Source organism: Muscardinus avellanarius (assembly GCF_963383645.1).
Source record: "Muscardinus avellanarius genome assembly, chromosome: 2".
Lineage (NCBI taxonomy): Eukaryota > Metazoa > Chordata > Mammalia > Rodentia > Gliridae > Muscardinus > Muscardinus avellanarius.
Genome location: NC_137787.1, coordinates 183364995 through 183388825, shown reverse-complemented (window position 1 = coordinate 183388825; position 23831 = coordinate 183364995). Strand labels below are relative to the sequence as shown.

Genomic DNA, 23831 nt, shown 5'->3' with positions numbered 1-23831 from the left:
TCACTTGGTTCCGTACAAGAAGTTTCTGTCTTACTCAATCTGAGCTCAGCTGCATCCACAGAAGTTTACTGGGTAGTTTGGCTGGGAAGTCTGGGTAGTCACAGTCTTGAGGTATTTAAATAAGGAGAAAAGAAAGACTGCTTTTGATGATGGTTTTCTACAGTCACTAGCTGGATAAGAGGCAGCTTCTTCATTGCTAGAGTTAGTCTCTAAAAGTCTCTGGGTCCAGGCGGCCTCCAACCCCAGTGTGGGCTTGCCATGATGGTGCCTACTTCTTCTCTATGCTCGCCAGTGAGATGTGTGAGCTCTTTTCAGCCCTCTGCTCTCTGTACTGTATCCAATTCTCCCATGTTTCTACTGTCTTTCTTCTGTTGTGTTCTCACTGCATTTTTTCTCTGGTTTAAAAGCAGCCTTCCCATTGGTTGAATTCCAAATCATAGAGACACTGAAAGGTGATGTGTTCCTCTATTCTTCCATTTTTAACCCAAAGGAATGCTGTTGAAGGCTCTAATTTAACATATGAAATAATGATGGGCATAGTGGTTGAAATTTGCATTATAGAAAAAAGCCCTACTCAGTACCATTTTACATCAACAGCCATTTTCAGCATTCCAGGTACAAAATATGGAAACCTTTCTATCCAATGATTTTTAAGAGACACTAAATATTCAGTAATCTTATCACATTACCACATTTATTCTAACAATATTTAATATAGTTGCTGATAGCCATATGTAAAATTTAGATTACAATGAACTACAATTAGTTAAAGTGAAAAATTCAATCTTCAGTCATATTATCCACATTTAAAATGTACAATGGTCACATGTGTCTAGACCTGGCATATAATACAGAATAATTCCCATCATCACCAGATATTTTATTGATTTTACAAGCTTACTCTATCTGGCAAAAGAATGGGACAAGTGAAGCCACTGAATTTCAAAGTTAATGAATACTGATCCTTTTTCTTCCATGCTCTATTTGGGTCTATTTAATGAATACATTCTATTCTGTTGTAAAATTAATGGCTTACTTTCTTTTCTCTTTCTGGTTGTAAAACAAATGTCTTACTTTCTTCTGCTGGCAAGTGTCTCTTCACCATTCCTTGTGGAGATCTTCATTCCATGCTTCTCTTTGCTTGGATCAAAAGAACAAGGGGGGCTTTGTGTGGGTGTTATTGCTGGATGGCCACAGATCTTATTCACCTTTTAAACAGAAAAAAATTAAAAGACTGTTAGAGTCCAGCTATACTTCAGTTGTTCTAGGACTGTAATATTTCAAAGGAGCCAACACTGACATATTCTTGTTTATAACCCTTTTCTTGCAATACTGGAGATTGAACCCAGCTACCTCTAAGCTACATCCCCAGCCATATTTTTTATTCTTTATTTTGAAATAAGTTGCAGAGGGCCTCACTAAGTAGCTGAGGTTGTCCGTGAACCATGATCCTCCTGTCTCAGCCTCCTAAGTACTGGGATCACAAGCGTGCACCGCCATGCCCAGCTTCAATAATAATTAACTTTTAATACATATAATGTTTATAGCTTTTCAAGGATGACATCAATTTTCTGTATAAAATGCCAATCATGGCACATTAATGCCAAATACATTTATTTAGATTACAGTATACATTTGTAAAATATGCAAAATCAGAGGACTAAATTAATAAACTGACTAATGTATAAATATGACTACTTAAAATAGATATCATTTAAGATCTACATTTATCTTCATGAGTAGTCACATGCTTGTACTGATTTTAAAATAAAAGAATTGTTACTGAATATGCTTGTCTTCTAAAATAGTTCTAAAGAGTAAAATCAAATATCTTTGTAATTATTTTCTGAATGTTCTATCTTAGAAATGACAATTAATATGTTTAAAATAAAGATCTCATTTTATGATCATTCTTTGTCTTCTTAATCTTGTGTGATTTTCACAGTGTCAATATAGTATTCTTAAAATTATTTATCCAAGTGGAAAATGTTTTCTCAGTTCTCTCACAAAAATCTTTGTAAAATCTGTATATTTATCACTAGAAAAATTAAATAATTTACCACATAATGTATAAAAAGATTCACATAACTAATGGACTTGAAGAACTAAAGCAATATAAATTATTTATACGCATGTCTCTCTATATATCTATATCTAAATATGCATTAATATATAGAGAGATACATATGCATATACATATATATGCATTGCTCTGGGCTCAAGAGACTTTGTTTCTTGTCCAACTTTTGTTTTCATAGTGCTGAGACCTTGAAAACATGACATGCTCTTTTTGAACTTGATTGTGTTATTTGTAAGATAAAAAAATTCTAAAATTCCCTAAAGTTCTAAATTTCCTTGATTTTCCTGTGACGTCTATTAGAAGAGGTACAAATATATTCATTTATTTTACTGTTATTAATTTTGATTTTAAATTTTTTTGCAGCACACATATAAAATGTCATGAGATAAAATATGAGTAACTAATTTTCACCCAACAGATCTTACAGTTTAGGAGAAAAGAAAAATAGCCATCAAAACACAAGGTGTATGCTTCAACAATCTTGGGACTTGCAATGTGTTCTGGGTATTAAGTTGAGATCCTTCCCAGGTGGGGGTGATGGAAGAGGAAGCACAGAAAGAGACTACTCCTGGACAGTCAAGTCTGTTGGTATTAGACTTAGAATATGTGTTGGGTCTGGATATGTAAGGTTTATTTCAATTCAAACAAATTACATATAGATATCGATTATACAGTATGATGTGCTAGAGATGCAAATATAACTGTGGCCTCATAGTTACATGATAAAATGGAACTCACATGTGGAATGCCACCATTGTGTTATTGCATGAAAGCAACTACAGAATACATGAGTACCCGTGATATTGTAATACACAGAAAACTGGCAAATTAACTCTAATTAGGGTGCTAAGAGATGCTTTACAAAGTCATATCTGAATACATGTTAAAGGATAAACTGTGAGTTTGTAAGATAGAAAATGAAAAGACAAAGAATTCAGAAAAGAATAGAACAAAGACGAACGCAGCAATTGAATGGGAACTTAGAACAAAAGTTTATAGTGACAGGATATAGTACAGCCAGGAAAAAGATTGATATGGAAGACACATGTATATTAAGATGTGATGTTTATGTGCAGATTTAAAAAAAATACTTGCTACAAGCCAGGCTCACACCCTTAATTCTAGTACTTGTAAAGCTGAGACAGACAGATAGCAGGTTCAAAGTCAGATCTGGCAACTTAGCAAGGCTCTCAGCAATTTGCGACACCCTGTTTCCCCATAAAAAATAAAATAAGGATGGGAATGTTGCTTAAAAATAGAATGCCCTGGTTTACATTCCAGCACCACACACAAAAGAAGAACTTGTTACAAAAAATGAGATAAAGGAAAATGTTTCCAAGTAGGGAAACAATTAAGATTCCCACAAGACAAAAAACATCACAGTAAAGGCGTAGAGAAGAGTAGGCCAGTGAATGGGATGAGATTTCAGGGCCCAAAGTGAGTGGAGAGGGACAGAGGGACAGCAAGACAGATACAAGAGATGCAGAGGATGGAAAGGTAGGAGCACTTAGAAATTATATAGGTAAATAATCTCAGAACAAGAATAATGATGAAAGGTAGAGAAAAACATCCTGAGACAGGGAGGTAAAAGAAAACATGTGTCTGGCATGAAAAAGGCTCAAAACTTTATTTGCTTGGAAAGAAAGGGTCATGATGGGTACTAGTAGGAGGAAAATATGTTAAAAGCATAGGCTCGAAATAGATCTTGGAGGGTAGATTGGAGACACATTATTGAATACCGGGCTAAGATTGATTTATTAGGCAAAAGCCCCAGCTGGTTGCTGTAGGGGAAAGTAATATAAAGCTGGTGTTTAGCAAAAGCATCTTGCAGAATTATATAAATTGGAGTAGAGAAAAATGTCTACACTGTTCATAACTTCTCTGTTAATCAAGAGGACTGATATTCTAATTCTGAACTATAGTAGTGACAATGCTCATGATAGAAATAAAATCAATGGGACTTAAGTTATTTTTAAGTGAGAAGAAAGAGAAATGCAAAAGCCAATATATTAAAAAGCTCAAATGGAATTTTCAATTTCTGAGGTTAAAAAAAAATGGTGATAGTGGAGTGTAAATATGTAAGCAAGGTGCTAAATATTAAAAAAGGGAAAACTTCATTATCCACCACTCCTACTAACAGGAAAGATGGGAAGATGATGTAAGTTGATAGTGAAAATGTCAAGGGGAAGGTTGTTTGTCAGTCAACAACCTTGGCAAACAAAGAAATAGGATGGATAACATAGTCTGCAATCATGGCCCCTGGTGGCCAGCCATAGAACTACAAGAAAGTTATGGAATTAATATAAATCTTTGTTTTCGTATCCCTAAAATTCAAGAAAATAAAGTTGCTTTGCAGTTAGTTAAGAGACATCTTATCTCACCCTGTCCCTCCCAGGTTGAACCTAAAACCATGTCTACTATATTCCTCCCTCCATTTCTCCTTTTCTTCCTTCTTTCTTTCCTTCCTTCTTTCTTTCCTCCTTTCCTTCTCTCTCCCTCTCTCTCTTTTTTCCTCATATTGGGTATTGAACCCAGGGGCATTCTACCCCTGAGTTTTTTCCCTCAGCAATATTTTACTTTTTATTTAGAAACAGGGATTCACTAAGTTGTGAAAGACCTCACCAATTTCCTGAGGTTGGCAGCTAACCTATCGTCCTCCTGTCTCAGCCTCTCAAGACCTAGGATTATAGGTGTGTATCATCGCACCTTGCTTCCGTATCTACGATAGAACACGGTGCTGAGGTAGGAAGATGGACAGCTGAAATACAACAGCCTCTCAAGATCTTTATTCTCAACAGTTGAACATTTTTTCTTTACAATATAAGGAACAATTCATGAGCCAAGGATGCATATGGTATCTTTGACTGTAGTACGATACAAGCAGATAGAGCAGATTCCAATAAATACAAGTGAATTTCAAAGTCCTTATGTTTGTTGACCTGCTTTCAAGGAGTTTGGCTTCATACTTTATTGAAATGGAATGGAAAACCATCTGTTACCAGGGCATTAGCCTGTCACATCAGCTCTCCTGAGGTGAGCCCATTTGGGCAGCACATTTCAATACTAGGGCCTTGTGGCTATTGAAAAAACCCTCATGTGTATGTTGGCAATTTTTTATCTTTGACTTATACTGCAATCTTCTCTATTCTCCCTCCTAGTTTCTACTATTCTTTTTCGCAATCAGTTTGAAATGTTTCAAAAAAATTGTTTTCCTCCCTAATGCTTATCAACTCCTGCCTTATGTTCCACATCTGGCTTCCCACTGAATTTGAAGTTCTCATCTCACCTTGAAATGACTCTCACCGCTGCTCCTAACCTATATCACTTCCTCCACTCTGATTACATATTTTTACCTACAACTCCTTATCACTTAGCTGGCTTCACCCTCAACGTAATCTTGGCAGAACATACAAAGTACAGACTTACCTTTAGCTAGAAAATCCTTGGGTCTCTTTACTAGGTCTTATTCAAATGTTCAAATAGTCAAAGATTTCTACTCATCATACAGAAAAAGGGTTGTAAAAAAAAAAAAAAACTATTGTATTTTTTTTCATTTCACTCCTATCAGCAAAGCCCTTTATTCTTCTTGATGGTACTTTTAAGTGTCTATTAGTAACAGTACAAGTTGAAAATGGAAAAGGTTTAGTATATTACAAAATGAATGTCAACGAATGCAGAGGTACTATGAGTGATTACTAAGCAATCAGGTTCTGAGAGTGAGGCGGAGGCAATCCACAGCACACTCCGTGTGAGGCTGACTGATGGCTTCTCCTTGTGCCCCATTTAGGATGCTTGGTGTTGACAGAGAGGAGAGCAACAGGAATTACATAAGGAATGACTGCACAGACACTGAAAATAACAATAATAAATTAAGCAAGCAACAAGGTCATTTTTGGCTAAATGTGCTGTGTTCCATTATACTAAAAGCTGCTTCTAAACTATCAGGAGGAAATATGCTTTAGCTAATTTTTCCAGCTAAAAGAACAAATTTGAGTTTGCTTTCTTAAGCCCACCTCCCTTTTGATTTTTGAAATAATTCATTAAGGGTAAAACCTATTAACAACAATCAGAATAAGGGTCTCCTTCCAAGGTGGAGATGAAATTCATGACCTTTTCTATATTCAATGAAAATACTTAAGAAAGAAGCAGATCTGGCCAGATCTTGTGAGGGAAGGGCTGTGGCTAAGTGCCACATTCATTATGTTCAGTCATTATTTTTCAGACTATAGTAATACATTAATTATAAATGAGCAACAGATTAGACTTATCAGAACCTTGTTGTACAAAGACTTGACAGTGTTATTGCACAAGTGGAGACAGACAGAGAGAGAGAGAAAGAGACACAGAGAGAGAGAGAGATATCCATTGACATATACAATCCCTTCAACTACACCTCAAAGACCTGTCTTGTCCAGCCATACCTTTTCTCTGAACCTTATTGCACTGATATAAAATACTTTCAACACATGAGTTTTGGGGGACATTTTAAATCCAAGCTATAACACCAGGTATAAAAAGATATACAAAATTATAACACCACTTTTAAAATCTTGTAGATTGTAGCATCACAACAACAAATGAATATATATATACATATATATATTTATTTACAAGAACTATATGTATGAATATATATATGTATATTTGAAATATATTTGTGTACATATATTTGAAAGTTATAAATTATTGAGACCTCATAAAGCACAATCTTTTTGTGTACTGGGTATTAAACGTAGGAGTATTCTACTTCCAAGCTGCATCCCTAGTCTTATTATTTATTTTGAAACAGGGTCTTGATAAGTTGCTGAGGCTGGCCTCGAACCTGCAATCCTCCTGTCTCAGTCTCCTAAGTACTAGGCTTACAAATGTGTACTACCATTCCCAGCTATAATATTTAAATATGTATTATTGACAGGCAAATCCAAATTTGGACAAGGTGCTTAGTTCTTGAAGAAAAGCAAGCAAAGCAATATAAAATTTAAATAAGGAACCAGGTGTGGTGATGCATGCCTATAATTCCAGTACTTGGGGGGCTGAGACGGGAGGATCATAAGTTCAAGGCCAGTCTGTGACTTAATGACACTCTGTTTCAAAACATAAAATAAAAAAGATCTGTAGGTATAGCTCAGAAGTAGAATGTCCCTGGATTCAAGCCTCATTGCCAGAAAAAAAAAGAAAAAGTTGAATAAGGGAGAAAACACTCCTGTCTCCACATTGCAAGGCCTAGAGATATTGATTGGTGATATATTGATATATTTACTTTGTAGTCAGCTTAGAGAACAGAGGCCTTTTTAAAAATTTTATGTTTATTTGGAGCCACAGAAAGTCTAAGCTTTGGTTTTTGGCTTCACTTTGCCTTCCCATTTGTTTTTAATTCTCCAGAAGTTCCCACTCCATAATGGTTTCTGCTATTATTATAAATTTTCCCATAATAACATTACATTTCAAATTAAGGTGAATAAGAAGAATGAGGGGAAAGTTGGAGGGAATCAAAAGAATATTTCAGTCGTCTTGGGCCCACAGTGAGGAGAATCTTCCTTCTGCTTTGCTATTTTTGTACACCTATAAACAAACCACCAGAGGGAGCTTCTGCCTTTCAGTCCTATCCACCATCATTAATTACACTTGTGAATGGGTCCATTTAAAACCATTTAGTCCAGGACTCAAAGAAAATCCAACTTGTAGGCTAAAGTGACATATATTAAGATACATAAAATCTTCATTATAAATCCAGTGTTTTATGTAAAAATACTAGACTGATGCTACGAGGCCAATGTGATCAAATAGGAAATGGAAAACCAACCCAGAACCATTTGTCCTGGCTGAGCTGCCATAGTAAGGAACAGAAATTGAAAACTGACCAACAGTTTCAATGACTTCTCTCCTCTTTCATTCCCTTCCTTCTTTCCTCCCCTTTCCTTTGTTCCTTTCTTTTATTCCTTCCTTTTTCCTTCCTTCCTTCCTTCCTATCTTCCACCTCCAACTCTTGCTTCTTATATTCCTTAATTCAAGTAATAGAGACACATTAGCTTAGCAAGTCCTAACGACTGAAAAGCAAATATACATATTTTGGTTCTTGGTTAACTACAGATTATAACGTTGATCAATAAATCCAGCACCTGTTATTTGAGGACATTATTTTAAGAAATGAGAATATAACAGTAAACCTATTCTCCAGAAGCACATATTTTAGCAGTGAAAGTGAAATAAAAAATAGATTTGTGTCTATTAATGTCATTCTGTTAAAAAAAAGGTCATTGATAACAGGGTACAGTAAGTGGGCACAGCTTGTTTCAAGTAGGTAATCAAAAAGACCTCTCTAGAAAGTAGTATTTGGTCTCCAGGCATGGTGGCGCATGCTTGTAATCCCAGCATTCGGGGAGGCTGAGTCTGGAGGATCGGGGTTCACAGAAAGCCTCACCTACTTAATGAGGTCCTCTGCAACTTAGTGAGACACAGTTTCAAAATAAAAACAATAAAAAATAGGCCGGGGGTATAGCTCAGAAGTCGAATGCCCCTGGGTTCCATCCCCAGACCTTCGAAAGAAAGAAAGAAAGAAAGAAAGAAAGAAAGAAAGAAAGAAAGAAAGAAAGAAAGAAAGAGAGAGAGAGAGAAAGAAAGAAAGAGAAAGAAAGAAAAGAAAAGAAAGTAGTATTTGCTGTGCATGGTGGTGTACCTTTGTTATCCCAGCATTCAGGAGGATGAGACCGGAGGATTGCAGTTCGTGGACAGACTCAGCTACTTAGTGAGGCCCTCCACAACTTAGTGAGACCCTGTCTTAAAATAAAGAATATTAAAAAATAGGGCATTGAGTGTAGCTCAGAGGTCAAATACCCCTAGGTTCCATCCCCAGACCCATAAAAAAAAGTAGTATTTAAATTATGCTCTGAATGTGCTAAGAGGCATTACTACTCAGTAAATTGCAGGTAAAACCTTTATTCGCAGAGAGAATAGAAATTAAATCAGTTCTACAAAGTTAAAATGACAACTACTACAACTGAAAAATACCTCCTAGTACTAAAGAGTGGGATGAGGAGGTCACAGGTAAGTTGGCTTGGTCATACAGTTTCACATATTGTCTCTCAAGGGGAAACATTGAAAGCATTAAATAGCTTTAAAGATTAAAATAATATGGGTTTTTTTCTGTCTTTTTGTGTGTGGGGTCCAGAGATGGAACCCAAGGTCATTCTACCTCTGAGTTACTCCTATTCCAACCCTATTTTATTTCATATTTTATATAACTTTATTTTGAAACAGGATCTCACTAAATTTCTGGGGGCTGATTTGCTGAATCTGGCTTCAGACCTTTGATCCTGCTGTCTCAGCCTCCCGAGTACTGAGATTACAGGCTTGTGCCACCATGCCCAGCCTCTTTTATTTTTTAAAATATCATGCTGGTCATTGAATATAGAGAAATCTGAGCAGTATACAAGAAAGTGATGGACAAGATAAAAACAGTGAATCTACAAATGGAAGTTTGGGATCTGTTTCATGCAAGAAGACGAAGCTGGCTTTGCTATAATGTCATTCTGTTAAAAAAAAGGTCATTGATAACAGGGTACAGTAAGTGGGCACAGCTTGTTTCAAGTAGGTAATCAAAAAGACCTCTCTAGAAAGTAGTATTTGGTCTCCAGGCATGGTGGCGCATGCTTGTAATCCCAGCATTCGGGGAGGCTGAGTCTGGAGGATCGGGGTTCACAGAAAGCCTCACCTACTTAATGAGGTCCTCTGCAACTTAGTGAGACACAGTTTCAAAATAAAAACAATAAAAAATAGGCCGGGGGTATAGCTCAGAAGTCGAATGCCCCTGGGTTCCATCCCCAGACCTTCGAAAGAAAGAAAGAAAGAAAGAAAGAAAGAAAGAAAGAAAGAAAGAAAGAAAGAAAGAGAGAGAGAGAGAAAGAAAGAAAGAGAAAGAAAGAAAAGAAAAGAAAGTAGTATTTGCTGTGCATGGTGGTGTACCTTTGTTATCCCAGCATTCAGGAGGATGAGACCGGAGGATTGCAGTTCGTGGACAGACTCAGCTACTTAGTGAGGCCCTCCACAACTTAGTGAGACCCTGTCTTAAAATAAAGAATATTAAAAAATAGGGCATTGAGTGTAGCTCAGAGGTCAAATACCCCTAGGTTCCATCCCCAGACCCATAAAAAAAAGTAGTATTTAAATTATGCTCTGAATGTGCTAAGAGGCATTACTACTCAGTAAATTGCAGGTAAAACCTTTATTCGCAGAGAGAATAGAAATTAAATCAGTTCTACAAAGTTAAAATGACAACTACTACAACTGAAAAATACCTCCTAGTACTAAAGAGTGGGATGAGGAGGTCACAGGTAAGTTGGCTTGGTCATACAGTTTCACATATTGTCTCTCAAGGGGAAACATTGAAAGCATTAAATAGCTTTAAAGATTAAAATAATATGGGTTTTTTTCTGTCTTTTTGTGTGTGGGGTCCAGAGATGGAACCCAAGGTCATTCTACCTCTGAGTTACTCCTATTCCAACCCTATTTTATTTCATATTTTATATAACTTTATTTTGAAACAGGATCTCACTAAATTTCTGGGGGCTGATTTGCTGAATCTGGCTTCAGACCTTTGATCCTGCTGTCTCAGCCTCCCGAGTACTGAGATTACAGGCTTGTGCCACCATGCCCAGCCTCTTTTATTTTTTAAAATATCATGCTGGTCATTGAATATAGAGAAATCTGAGCAGTATACAAGAAAGTGATGGACAAGATAAAAACAGTGAATCTACAAATGGAAGTTTGGGATCTGTTTCATGCAAGAAGACGAAGCTGGCTTTGCTATAATGTCATTCTGTTAAAAAAAAGGTCATTGATAACAGGGTACAGTAAGTGGGCACAGCTTGTTTCAAGTAGGTAATCAAAAAGACCTCTCTAGAAAGTAGTATTTGGTCTCCAGGCATGGTGGCGCATGCTTGTAATCCCAGCATTCGGGGAGGCTGAGTCTGGAGGATCGGGGTTCACAGAAAGCCTCACCTACTTAATGAGGTCCTCTGCAACTTAGTGAGACACAGTTTCAAAATAAAAACAATAAAAAATAGGCCGGGGGTATAGCTCAGAAGTCGAATGCCCCTGGGTTCCATCCCCAGACCTTCGAAAGAAAGAAAGAAAGAAAGAAAGAAAGAAAGAAAGAAAGAAAGAAAGAAAGAAAGAGAGAGAGAGAGAAAGAAAGAAAGAGAAAGAAAGAAAAGAAAAGAAAGTAGTATTTGCTGTGCATGGTGGTGTACCTTTGTTATCCCAGCATTCAGGAGGATGAGACCGGAGGATTGCAGTTCGTGGACAGACTCAGCTACTTAGTGAGGCCCTCCACAACTTAGTGAGACCCTGTCTTAAAATAAAGAATATTAAAAAATAGGGCATTGAGTGTAGCTCAGAGGTCAAATACCCCTAGGTTCCATCCCCAGACCCATAAAAAAAAGTAGTATTTAAATTATGCTCTGAATGTGCTAAGAGGCATTACTACTCAGTAAATTGCAGGTAAAACCTTTATTCGCAGAGAGAATAGAAATTAAATCAGTTCTACAAAGTTAAAATGACAACTACTACAACTGAAAAATACCTCCTAGTACTAAAGAGTGGGATGAGGAGGTCACAGGTAAGTTGGCTTGGTCATACAGTTTCACATATTGTCTCTCAAGGGGAAACATTGAAAGCATTAAATAGCTTTAAAGATTAAAATAATATGGGTTTTTTTCTGTCTTTTTGTGTGTGGGGTCCAGAGATGGAACCCAAGGTCATTCTACCTCTGAGTTACTCCTATTCCAACCCTATTTTATTTCATATTTTATATAACTTTATTTTGAAACAGGATCTCACTAAATTTCTGGGGGCTGATTTGCTGAATCTGGCTTCAGACCTTTGATCCTGCTGTCTCAGCCTCCCGAGTACTGAGATTACAGGCTTGTGCCACCATGCCCAGCCTCTTTTATTTTTTAAAATATCATGCTGGTCATTGAATATAGAGAAATCTGAGCAGTATACAAGAAAGTGATGGACAAGATAAAAACAGTGAATCTACAAATGGAAGTTTGGGATCTGTTTCATGCAAGAAGACGAAGCTGGCTTTGCTATAATGTCATTCTGTTAAAAAAAAGGTCATTGATAACAGGGTACAGTAAGTGGGCACAGCTTGTTTCAAGTAGGTAATCAAAAAGACCTCTCTAGAAAGTAGTATTTGGTCTCCAGGCATGGTGGCGCATGCTTGTAATCCCAGCATTCGGGGAGGCTGAGTCTGGAGGATCGGGGTTCACAGAAAGCCTCACCTACTTAATGAGGTCCTCTGCAACTTAGTGAGACACAGTTTCAAAATAAAAACAATAAAAAATAGGCCGGGGGTATAGCTCAGAAGTCGAATGCCCCTGGGTTCCATCCCCAGACCTTCGAAAGAAAGAAAGAAAGAAAGAAAGAAAGAAAGAAAGAAAGAAAGAAAGAAAGAAAGAGAGAGAGAGAGAAAGAAAGAAAGAGAAAGAAAGAAAAGAAAAGAAAGTAGTATTTGCTGTGCATGGTGGTGTACCTTTGTTATCCCAGCATTCAGGAGGATGAGACCGGAGGATTGCAGTTCGTGGACAGACTCAGCTACTTAGTGAGGCCCTCCACAACTTAGTGAGACCCTGTCTTAAAATAAAGAATATTAAAAAATAGGGCATTGAGTGTAGCTCAGAGGTCAAATACCCCTAGGTTCCATCCCCAGACCCATAAAAAAAAGTAGTATTTAAATTATGCTCTGAATGTGCTAAGAGGCATTACTACTCAGTAAATTGCAGGTAAAACCTTTATTCGCAGAGAGAATAGAAATTAAATCAGTTCTACAAAGTTAAAATGACAACTACTACAACTGAAAAATACCTCCTAGTACTAAAGAGTGGGATGAGGAGGTCACAGGTAAGTTGGCTTGGTCATACAGTTTCACATATTGTCTCTCAAGGGGAAACATTGAAAGCATTAAATAGCTTTAAAGATTAAAATAATATGGGTTTTTTTCTGTCTTTTTGTGTGTGGGGTCCAGAGATGGAACCCAAGGTCATTCTACCTCTGAGTTACTCCTATTCCAACCCTATTTTATTTCATATTTTATATAACTTTATTTTGAAACAGGATCTCACTAAATTTCTGGGGGCTGATTTGCTGAATCTGGCTTCAGACCTTTGATCCTGCTGTCTCAGCCTCCCGAGTACTGAGATTACAGGCTTGTGCCACCATGCCCAGCCTCTTTTATTTTTTAAAATATCATGCTGGTCATTGAATATAGAGAAATCTGAGCAGTATACAAGAAAGTGATGGACAAGATAAAAACAGTGAATCTACAAATGGAAGTTTGGGATCTGTTTCATGCAAGAAGACGAAGCTGGCTTTGCTAAAGGTAGTCTATAGCCACCGAGGGTCCATCTGCAAAATGCATATATACTGAAGTTGAAAGGACATGAAAAAAACATAGAAAGGAAGTATGGCTCCAAGAAAACTGACTTCTCATGTGTGTGTGTGTGTGTGTGTGTGTGTGTGTAAGAGGGGGGATATTTTTGTGTAAAAGAAATTTTTATTATTTTATATACTCTTATTGGCATATTTAGCCTTACATTATAATGTAGTTCAGAATGATAGTGACATACATGCAAAAAACACTTGGTGGGCTTCCCCAGCTCCTGGTCTATTCCTACCTTTCCCTATACATAATATTGACATTGACATTGATAGTCTCATATATGTACATACCTTCAATAAAAGTGTTTCTATCATCAATTTTCTCCCCTCACAACCATCACCATCTTCTCTAGACCCCTTCCATCATGTCACTGTCATATATCCTCCATTATCTAAGATCTTTCTTACATCCTGTTTACACCTTAGCTTCCACATATGAGAGGAAGTATATGAGCTTTCATCTTCTATGACAGGCTAATCTCATTTAACATAATGTTCTATAGGTCCATCCATTTTCCTACAAATGACATAATGATGTTCTTTATTGCTGAGTAGTATTTCATTATATGTATAGCCCAAAGTTGTGTGATTCACTCATCTGTTGATGGACACCTAGGCTGTTTCCATAATTTGGCTATTTTGCTGATATAAACATGGAGAAATATATATATATCACTATAATATTCTGATTTCAATCCCTTTGGAGAGATATTCATGAGAAGCATAGCTGGATCATATGGTGGATCCATTCCCAGTTTTTTGAGGAATCTTTACACTAATCTCTGCAGTGGCTACACTAATTTGCAATCCTACCAACAATGTATGAGTTCCCATTTTTATGATTTTATTGTTGTTTGACTTCTGGATGTTTGTCATTCAGATTGAAGATTATCATTCAGATTGTCATTCAGATTGTCATTCAGATTGTCATTCTGAATGATGTTTGTCATTCAGATTTGATGGAATCTCAGTGTAGTTTTCATTTGCATCTCCCAAAATGATGATGATGCTTATACTTATTGGTCATTTTTATTTATTGGTCAGTTTTATCTAACACTATTTGCTGGAAAAATATATGTTTTTTCCAATATATGTTTCTACCAATTTTATCAAAAAATCAATTGGCTATAAATGTATGAATTTTTTTGTATCTTCCATTCTGTTTCATTGCTTTACATATCTGCTTTTGTGACAACACTATGTTGTTTTTTTATTACTGTAGCTTTGTTGTATAATTTAAAGTCAGGTATTATGATGCCTCCTGCATGACTCCTATTGCTAATAATTTCTTTGAATATTCTGCACCTTTTTTCCATATGAAATTCTGTAATGATTTTTCTAGATCTTTAAAAATTATATTGTGCTTTTTTTTTTTTTTTGAGGGTCTGAGGATGGAACCCAGGGGCATTTAACCCCCGAGCTACACCTCCTAACCTGTTTTTTATTCTTTATTTGAAAACAGAGACTCACTAAGTTGCGGAGAACAAACTGCAATCCTCCAGTTTCAGCCTCCCGAATGCTGGGATTACAGCATGCGCCACTATGCCTGGCATTATATTGGTATTGTATTTTATTTTATTTTTTTACATTTATTTATTTTCAGAAAAAAATCTATCATAACATGAAATATGAACTCTAACTACCCAAAACAATCTCAAAAAAGAACATAGCTAGAAGATGTACATTTTCTGATTTAAAACCTTATAAAGCTACAATAATTGAAACAGCGTAGTACTGCTATAAAGGCAGATATATAAACCAGTGGAGTAAAATAAAAAGCCTAGAAATAAATTCTTCCATATATGGTCAAGTTATTTTTGACAAGGTTTCCAAGAACATTGGGTGAGAAAAATAATAATCTTTTCACTAAATATTGTTGAAAAATAATAGTGACATGAAAAAGAATAAAATTGAACCCTTACCTAATACCATATACAAATATTAACTCAAAATAGATAAAAGACCTAAATGTAAATCTTAAGACTATAAACCTTTAGAAGAAAACCTGGGTCATAAAATTTCACAACATTGAAATTGGCAGTGATTTCTTGGATATGATTCCAAAGGCACAGGCAACAAAAGAATAAACAAATTTCATAAAAAATTTAAAAAATTTGTACAGCTGAAGACAATGTAAACAGAATTAAAAGATACTGATAGAATGGGATATTTCCAAACGCTATATCTGAAGATATATTAATATTCCAAATAGAAATCCTAAAAATTAGCTACAACAAAAGCAAATGATACAATTTAAAAATAAGTAAAAGACTAAAATAGATAACAAATCTACAAAGATTTTTATATGACCAATAAACACATGAATATCACTCATCATTCTCATAATATAACTAATCATTAAGGAAATACAAATAAAAACTATAGTCAAATACTACTTCATATTTGGTAGGATGGCTATTTAACATGAATTACCTTACTCCAGCCCTTTACCTTGAATTTGTTACTATCTTTATGTGTAAAGTGTGTTTCTTGTAAGCAGCAGATGGATGGATTCTGGTTGTTAATCCATTTTATAACTTTATGTCTTTTTATTGGGAAATTGAGGCCATTTACATTCAGTGTGATTATTGAGAGAGAACTTTTAATTCCTAACAGGTTAAGATTTTATTCCTGTTTGAAATACTATTTATTCTTCTTTGCTTCCGAGAAGATGGTGACTGAAAAAAGCAGTGTTTGTGAGTCCTGCTAACACTCGATCTCTAGTGCCACAAAATCAGCACTCTTCATAGCCAGAAAACACTATCAGCAGAGGAATAAAAAATGTAAACACAAGGGGCAGAGAAAAAGAAGACTAGAAGAACAACCAGAGACCAGAAAAGGAACCAGCCCGCATTCGCAGCTGCAGAGCCACACCGGCGCCATCTTCCCTTACAACACCAGGTTCCAGAGAGAAAAGGTAAACAAGGAGCTGAAGTGAGCAGCAGCAGATCATTCGTTGTAATACGGCTGTTCTTTCAGCGCAAAGAACATCTAGAACTCCCAGTGGCCAAGCTCATCACGCCTTCCAGGGACTCAGAACAGAGCTCAAAACCATAAAAGAAATACACCAGCCTCACGGCTGAGGGCATGGCAGCAGCGCCATATTGCCAGCAGCAGTGGCAACTTCACCATGCCCACGACAGCTCCAGATTAGTGCATACAATAAGCATAAGTGAAATTGTGGCCCCTAAAGGAGAAATCCCAGTACTGCACTCCCAGGGACTTGGGAAGCTTGGATAATCTCCCTGGGGCTGAGATTTTGCAGTCCAACCCAGTGAAGGAGTAGCAGTGGCAGAGATACCACACCCTATTCACAGCTCCCCATGGGAAAACGTCCAGCCTGGCATCCCCACAGTCTCACGCAGCCGCAGCCTTGATTAACTCCCTGGGTCTGAGACTTTGTGATACAACGCAGTAAAGGAGTAGTGGTAACTGAGATTACCACAGACTTGAGATCCAAAGCACCCTAAGTGAAGTTGTGATGACCCAGGGAAGAACCAAGGGAAGGCACAAACTTCTCAAATCATGGGAAAGAGGAACAACAATGGAGCAATGAATGCCCATAACCCCACAACATCAGAACCTGATAACACAGAATTTCAGAGATCTCCAGAAGATCAAATCAGGAATATAACTGTAGAAATAATACAGGACCTTTGAAGAGAATTTCGAGAGTCTAAAAGAAATAAAGAATGCAATCATTGAGGTAAAGGCATCAATTCAAACTATAAACAATCGACTAGAACACATGGGGAATAGAATCTTGCTCCTATTGGTATTTTAATATAAACTTTATTGAACTATAGATCACTTTAGGTAGATTTATTTCTAGGTATTTTATTGTTTATAACATTGTTGTGAATAAAATTGCTTTCAGAATGTCTTTTTGAGTGAATTCATGACTGGTGTATAGAAAAGCTCCAAATTTTTATAGATTGGTTTTGTATTCCATTACTTTGCTAAATGTGTTAATCAGTTCTAGAAGTCTTTTCATTGAGTTTTTTTGGGGTCTTCTAAAAAAAAGATCATGTCTCCTGCAAATAAAGATAATTCCAGTTTTTCTTTACCTTTTTGTATTCTTTGATTTCCTTCTCTTTCCTTATTGCTCTGGCTAGGTTCTCAAGTACTATTTGAAAAGGAGTGGTGATAGAGGACACCTTTGTCCTCTTCCTAATTTTATAGGAAATTCTCATGATTTTTCCTCATTCAATATGATGTTAGCTTCAGGTTTACCATATAATGCCTTAATGCTATTAAGGTACATTTCTTCCATTTCAATTTTCTGCATTGTATTTTTTTAAACATAAATGAGTGTTGAATTTTGTAAAATGCTTTTTAGCACCTATTAAGATGATCATGTGGTTTTGGTCCTTAGTTCTATTTATGTGAAATGAAGGTAGAAATTAACAACAAAAAACTCCAAAGAAAATTACATAAACACATGGGGTGAATGGTACACTTTTGAATAAGAAATGGATCATAGAAAAAATAAAGAAAAGAATTTCAAAATACTAGAATTAAATGAAATATAGACAAAACATATAAAAATCTATGGAAACTTAATAGGCAGTTTGAAGAAGAAAATGTATAGCACTGAGTTCCCATTTAAGAAAAATATCAATTCACCTAATCAATAACCTAATTAAATACATCAAGGTCCTGGAAAAAATGGAACAAACTAATCCCAAAGCCAGTAGAAGACAAGAAGTAATGAAAGCATAAAACAATGATATAAAGAGAAAAAGCAATACAAAAAGCTGGTTCTCTGGAAAGATTAACAAAATTTATAAACCCTTAGCTAACAGAGGGGGGGAGAAGAAGAGAGAGAGAGAGAGAGAGAGAGAGAGAGAGAGAGAGAGAGAGAATATTATCAACCCTAATTGCTAAAATAAGGAAAGAAAAAGGAGACATCACCAAAGACAGTGGAGATATTCCAGAGGATCATTAGAAATTATTTTTAAAATATATAGTCAAATAAACGTGGAAACATAGAATAAATCAGTTAATTTCTAGACATACACAACTTACCTAAATTGAACCAAGAGGATATAGAACACATGAATTAGCCAATAGAAAGTAAAGAGATAGAAACAGGAATAAAAGGCTTTCTTTCAAAGAAAGGTCCAGCTCCAGACAAAATTCTTGCTGAGTTTTACAAAATCTTTGTAGATGAACTAAACCAAATCCATCACAAACTATTCTGTGAAATAGAAAGAGATGAAGTTTTTGTAAACTCCTTCTGTGAGGCCAGTATCACTTTAATGCCAAAACCAAATACAGATATCTCATAAAAAGAAAATTACAGACCAATATTTTTGACGAACATAGATGCAAAAAAATTAAGCAAAATACTAGAAATACATATTTAAAACTATATCAAAGTGACCTGGGGAAAGTGTTAAGTTAGTTTCAAGGGACTTCTAGGAAGATGGCAACTGAAGAAGCAGCACATACCAGTTCTGCTGACACCTGGTCCCCATTGCCTTAAAAATAGTGTTCATACAAAAGATACAAAACACTATAACTTTTAAAAGGAACATGATAGGTAAAAGGTGGCAGAAAAAAGAAAAGCTAGAAGACCGATCAGAGAGCAAAAAAGAAACCTGCTTGCCTTGTGGCCACAGGTGCCTCAGAAGTGCTATCTTGCCTCACTGGACCTGACTTTAGAGAATCACAGAAAAACAACCAACAATTCTGATTATCAGCAGCTGCTTACTTCAAGTAAGCCATCAGTTCCTCCTGAGCAAACCCCAGCCACAACTTGCAGCGGTGGCGGCCGAGCTTACCACACCCTCTGAGAAAGATTCAGAGAACCAGGCTTGTAGCAGAAAAGGTGTCACTGACATTCAGTGTGGGCACAGAGAGAGACTTCAGAGGCCCAGTATGATGAATATGCATATATTTATAAGGTTGCATTAATTTGTTTTTGTTTTGATTGTTTTTTTATTGTTGGTGTGAGTGTATATGTTTGTTTGTTTGCTCTCTTCCCAACCCCTCTACCAAACTCCTTCCCTTGTACATATTTACTCTCTTCTCTCTATCCCTTTTCTTTTCTCTTTTCTTTTCTATTCTTTACCTTGTATTAAATCCACTTCATATCAATATACTAAATATTCTACATTGGTTACTAGAATACTACTACATATTCACTATTTATAATTTGTACTATATACTAACTTAACAAACTCATACTCTCATCCTATTCAATACTATCTGGGGCTTTACCCTATTTTTGTGTTCATGATTTCTCTTCCCTTCTCACTCAGCCTTCACTGTTTAATACAACACAACTTGCTCTTGGATATACCAGCTGACACCAAGAGACTGAAAGAAATCTATTAAAAGAAACAGATACAAACTTATTAAATCATGAGGAAAAGTAATAACAAAGAAGCAATGAGCTCCCATATCACCACAATAAAAGAGTCTGACAACAGAAAAATGCAGAGATCTCCAGAAGATCAAATTATGAATGTAATTGTACAAATAACAAAATATTTCCAAAAAGAATTTAGAGAGAGTCTTAAAGAAATAAGGGATGCAATCATTGAAGTGAATGCATCAATTCAAACTATAAGCAATAAATTAGACACCATGGAGAACAAAACCTCACTCCTAGAAAATGAACACTTCAAAAATAAACATATAGTATATAATTTAGAAAGAACAATTCGACAGCATGAACTGGACATTGAAGAAATATGGGCCCATCTTAAAAGAGCTAACCTAAAAATAATTGGCATAAAAGGGGGAATAGAAGGTGAAACCAAAGGGATAAACAATGTTTTCAAAGAAGAAATATCAGAAAAATTTCTAAAATAGAACAAGAAGTCATCACACAGGTACAGGAAACTTATAGAACCATCTTTAGACAAGATCAGAGAAAAGGTTCACCAAGGCACATAATAGTCATAATGACCAATGTAAAAGCCAACAATAGAATCTTAAAGGCAACACAACCAAAAGACTAAGTGACATTCAGAGGCAAACCCATTACAATCACTCCAGACTTCCCCCAAAAACCAAGTCATGAAAGCCAGAAGGGTCTGGTAGCATATTCTAAACTTTGAGATAAAATAACTTGCACCCCCAAATTTCCTACCCAGCAAAACTATCTCTCAAACTAGACAGTGAAATAAAAATCTTCCATGACAAACAGAAACTGATGGAATTTATGTCTTCCAAACCAGCACTAGAGAAAATACTCAAAGAGATTAACAGCAAAAAAGAAATAAGTAATACACACCAGAACCAGAGAAACAAAAAATTTCCACCCAGCAAACAATTAAGCAAAGAAGAACAAACACTACCTCAAACAGAAGTTAAAACTCAAAATGTTAGGAATTAAAAATCATCTCTCAATAATCACACTGAACATAAATGGCCTCAACTTCCTAATAAAAATACATAAGGTGGCAACATGAATTTAAAACCAGAATCCATCTATCTGTTGTTTGCAAGAAACACACCTTAAAAGTAAAGATAGTAACAAACTAAAGGTAAAGATCTGAAGTAAGGTCATCCATATCAACAGAACGCAAAGACAATTAGGAGTAGCAATTATGATATAAGACAAATTAAACTTAAAGCCCAAGAATATTAGAAGAGACAAAGCAGGTCAATTTTACTGATAAAAGAAACTATCCAGCAAGAGGAAATAACAATAGTCAGCATTTATGTCCCAAACATAGGTCCAGCTATTGTCATAAAACAACCTGCTTGTGACATTAAGATATAAATAAGTCCCAATAAAATAATACTGGGACTTTCTATAAGATAAAATTATTTTGAGGTTAGAAATACATGAAGAGTCAGTCTGTTGAGATGGTTTGAAATGATGACTATGAGATACATGATTTGCATAATTCAGAGACAGTTAATTATTGGTGATGAGTTCTGGGAGATAAGCGGTAATAGTATTAAGGTAGAGTTACCAGATTTACAGTTTGGACTAACCATTTTAAGTAATAGAAAAGTTTTGCAATACTAAAGGTAAACTGATAGAAGTCGAAAGGCAAAGTATAATGGATTTGATCCTGACAATAACATCAATCAACATAGACAGACTTCCGGGAAGATTGCGACCGAGAAAAGCAGGGCTTAAGAGCCCCGCTAACAACAAATCTCCATTACCACAAAATCAGCGCCTTTCATAGCCAGAAAACACCATCACCAGTGAAACAAAAAATCACCAGGCTCCATAGAGAAAGCGGACTGAGAACAGAGCCACAAAGGAGATACACCGGCCTCGCACCCGAGGACGCTGCAGACGTGGCAGCAGCGCCATACTGCCGGAGGCACCGGCGAATTCACGGGACGGCTACAGCAAGCCAAGGGGAGCCACTGCGGAACAGCTAGGCAGGATTTCTCCGCGCAGAGAGCATCTAAAGCTCCCAGTGGCCGAGCTCAGCACACGCTGCAGGGATTCAGAGTAGAAATCAAAATCAAGAAGAAAAACGCCAGCCCCATAGCCGAGGGCATAGCAGCAGCGCCATATTGCCACCGGTGGCAGCAGCACCGAATTCAGCGAGGCCAGTACAGCTACATCTGCGTACTCAAGAACAGTGAGTCAAATTGCGGGCCACAGAGGAGAAATCCCAGTACTGTACTCCCTGGGACTTGACCCAGTGGGGGAGGGGCGGTGGCAGAGATATCACACCATAGGAGAACGTGCAACCTGGGACCCCCCACAGTCTAAAGCAGCCTCTATCGACTCTCTGGGTTGGAGACTATGTGATAAAACCCAGTAAAGGAGTAGTGGGGTCTGAGATACTACTGACTCGAGATCCAGAACACCTTAAGGGAAGTCATAGTGACCCAAGGGAAGAACCCAGAGAAGGCACAAACTTCCAAAATCATGGGAAAGAGGAATAATACTGGAGCAATTAGTGCCCACAACCCCACAACATCAGAACCCAATAAAACAGAAAATCAGAGATTTCTAGAAGATCAAATCAGGAAAATAACTGTAGAAATAATAGAGGTGCTTCGAAAAGAACTCAGAGAGAGCCAAAAAGAGATAAAGGATGCAATTAATGAAGTAAAGGCCTCAATTCAAAGCACAAACAACCGATTAGAACACATGGAGAACAGAATCTCGCTTTTAGAAGATGAGCAATCCAAAAATGAACTCATAGTTTCTAATCTAGAAAAAAATATCCGACAGCAGGAATCTGATATTGAAGAAATATGGGCCCATTTTAAGAGAGCTAACCTAAGAATAATTGGAATAGAGGAGGGAAAAGAAAGTGAAACCAAAGGGATTAACAATCTCTTCAAAGAAGTAATAGCAGAAAATTTTCCAAACATAGAGCAAGAGGTTGATAAAAAGGTCCAGGAAACTTATAGAACTCCCTTTAGACAGGATCAGAGAAGAGGATCCCCACGCCACATCATTGTCAAAATGACCAATGTGGAAGCCAAGCAGAGAATCTTAAAGGCAACAAAAACAAAGGGCCAAGTGACATTCAGAGGCAAACCAATTAGAATCACTCCAGACTTCCCAAACCAAGTCATGAGAGCCAGAAGGGCTTGGAGTAACATATTCCAAACTCTGAAAGAAAACAACTTCCAGCCAAAAATTTCCTACCCAGCAAAACTTTCTATCAAATTAGATGGAGAAATAAGAAGCTTCCATGACAAACAGAAACTGAAGGAATTTATGTCTTCAAAACCAGCACTAGAGAAAATATCCAAAGAGATTAACTACAAAGAAGAAATAGGTAACACACACCAGAACCAGAGAAACAAGAGTTTCCATCCAACAGACAATTAAGATTGGTTATCTGTGGAGATTCATTATTTATGTTAGTCTTTTACCTATCTCTAAATGGTATTGTTTGCCTTTATTGTTGTTAATTTTTAGGACTTCTAGTTGGAATATTAATATACCTTCAGATATAGCAATTGGAAATATTTTGTCCCATTCTATCAGTAACTGTTAACTCTGTTTACATTGTCTTTGGATATACAATTTTTTTTTTTATTTTTTAGGGAGTCTGTATACTCCTCTGTGGCCTGTGCCATTGAAATCATAACCAAGAAATCACTGCCAATTTCAATGTTGTGAGGTTTAATGACCCAGATTTTCTCCTAAAAGTTTATAGTCTTAAGATTTATATTTAGGTCTATTATCTATTTTGAGTTAATATTTGTATATGGGATTAGGTAAGGGTCCAATTTTATTATTTTCCATGTAATTATTATTTTTAACAATATTTAGTTAAAAGATTATCATTTTTACCACCAAATGTTCGTGGAAACCTTGTCAAAAATAACTTGACAATATATGGAAGAATTTAGCTCTAGGCTT

General features: G+C 36.4%; 1 protein-coding gene across 1 annotated transcript in view; it reads right to left on the bottom strand.

The window, feature by feature from the left end:
• The window catches only part of GPC5 (glypican 5), a gene marked incomplete at both ends in the record, with an annotated part of 697712 nt that overhangs the window by 403173 nt on the left and 270708 nt on the right, over window positions 1–23831 (bottom strand). Inside the window, one exon of the mRNA XM_080690276.1 lies at window positions 1075–1208. Within this exon, the coding sequence (XP_080546402.1) occupies window positions 1075–1208 (134 nt within the window). The remainder of the gene's footprint in view (window positions 1–1074; window positions 1209–23831) is intronic.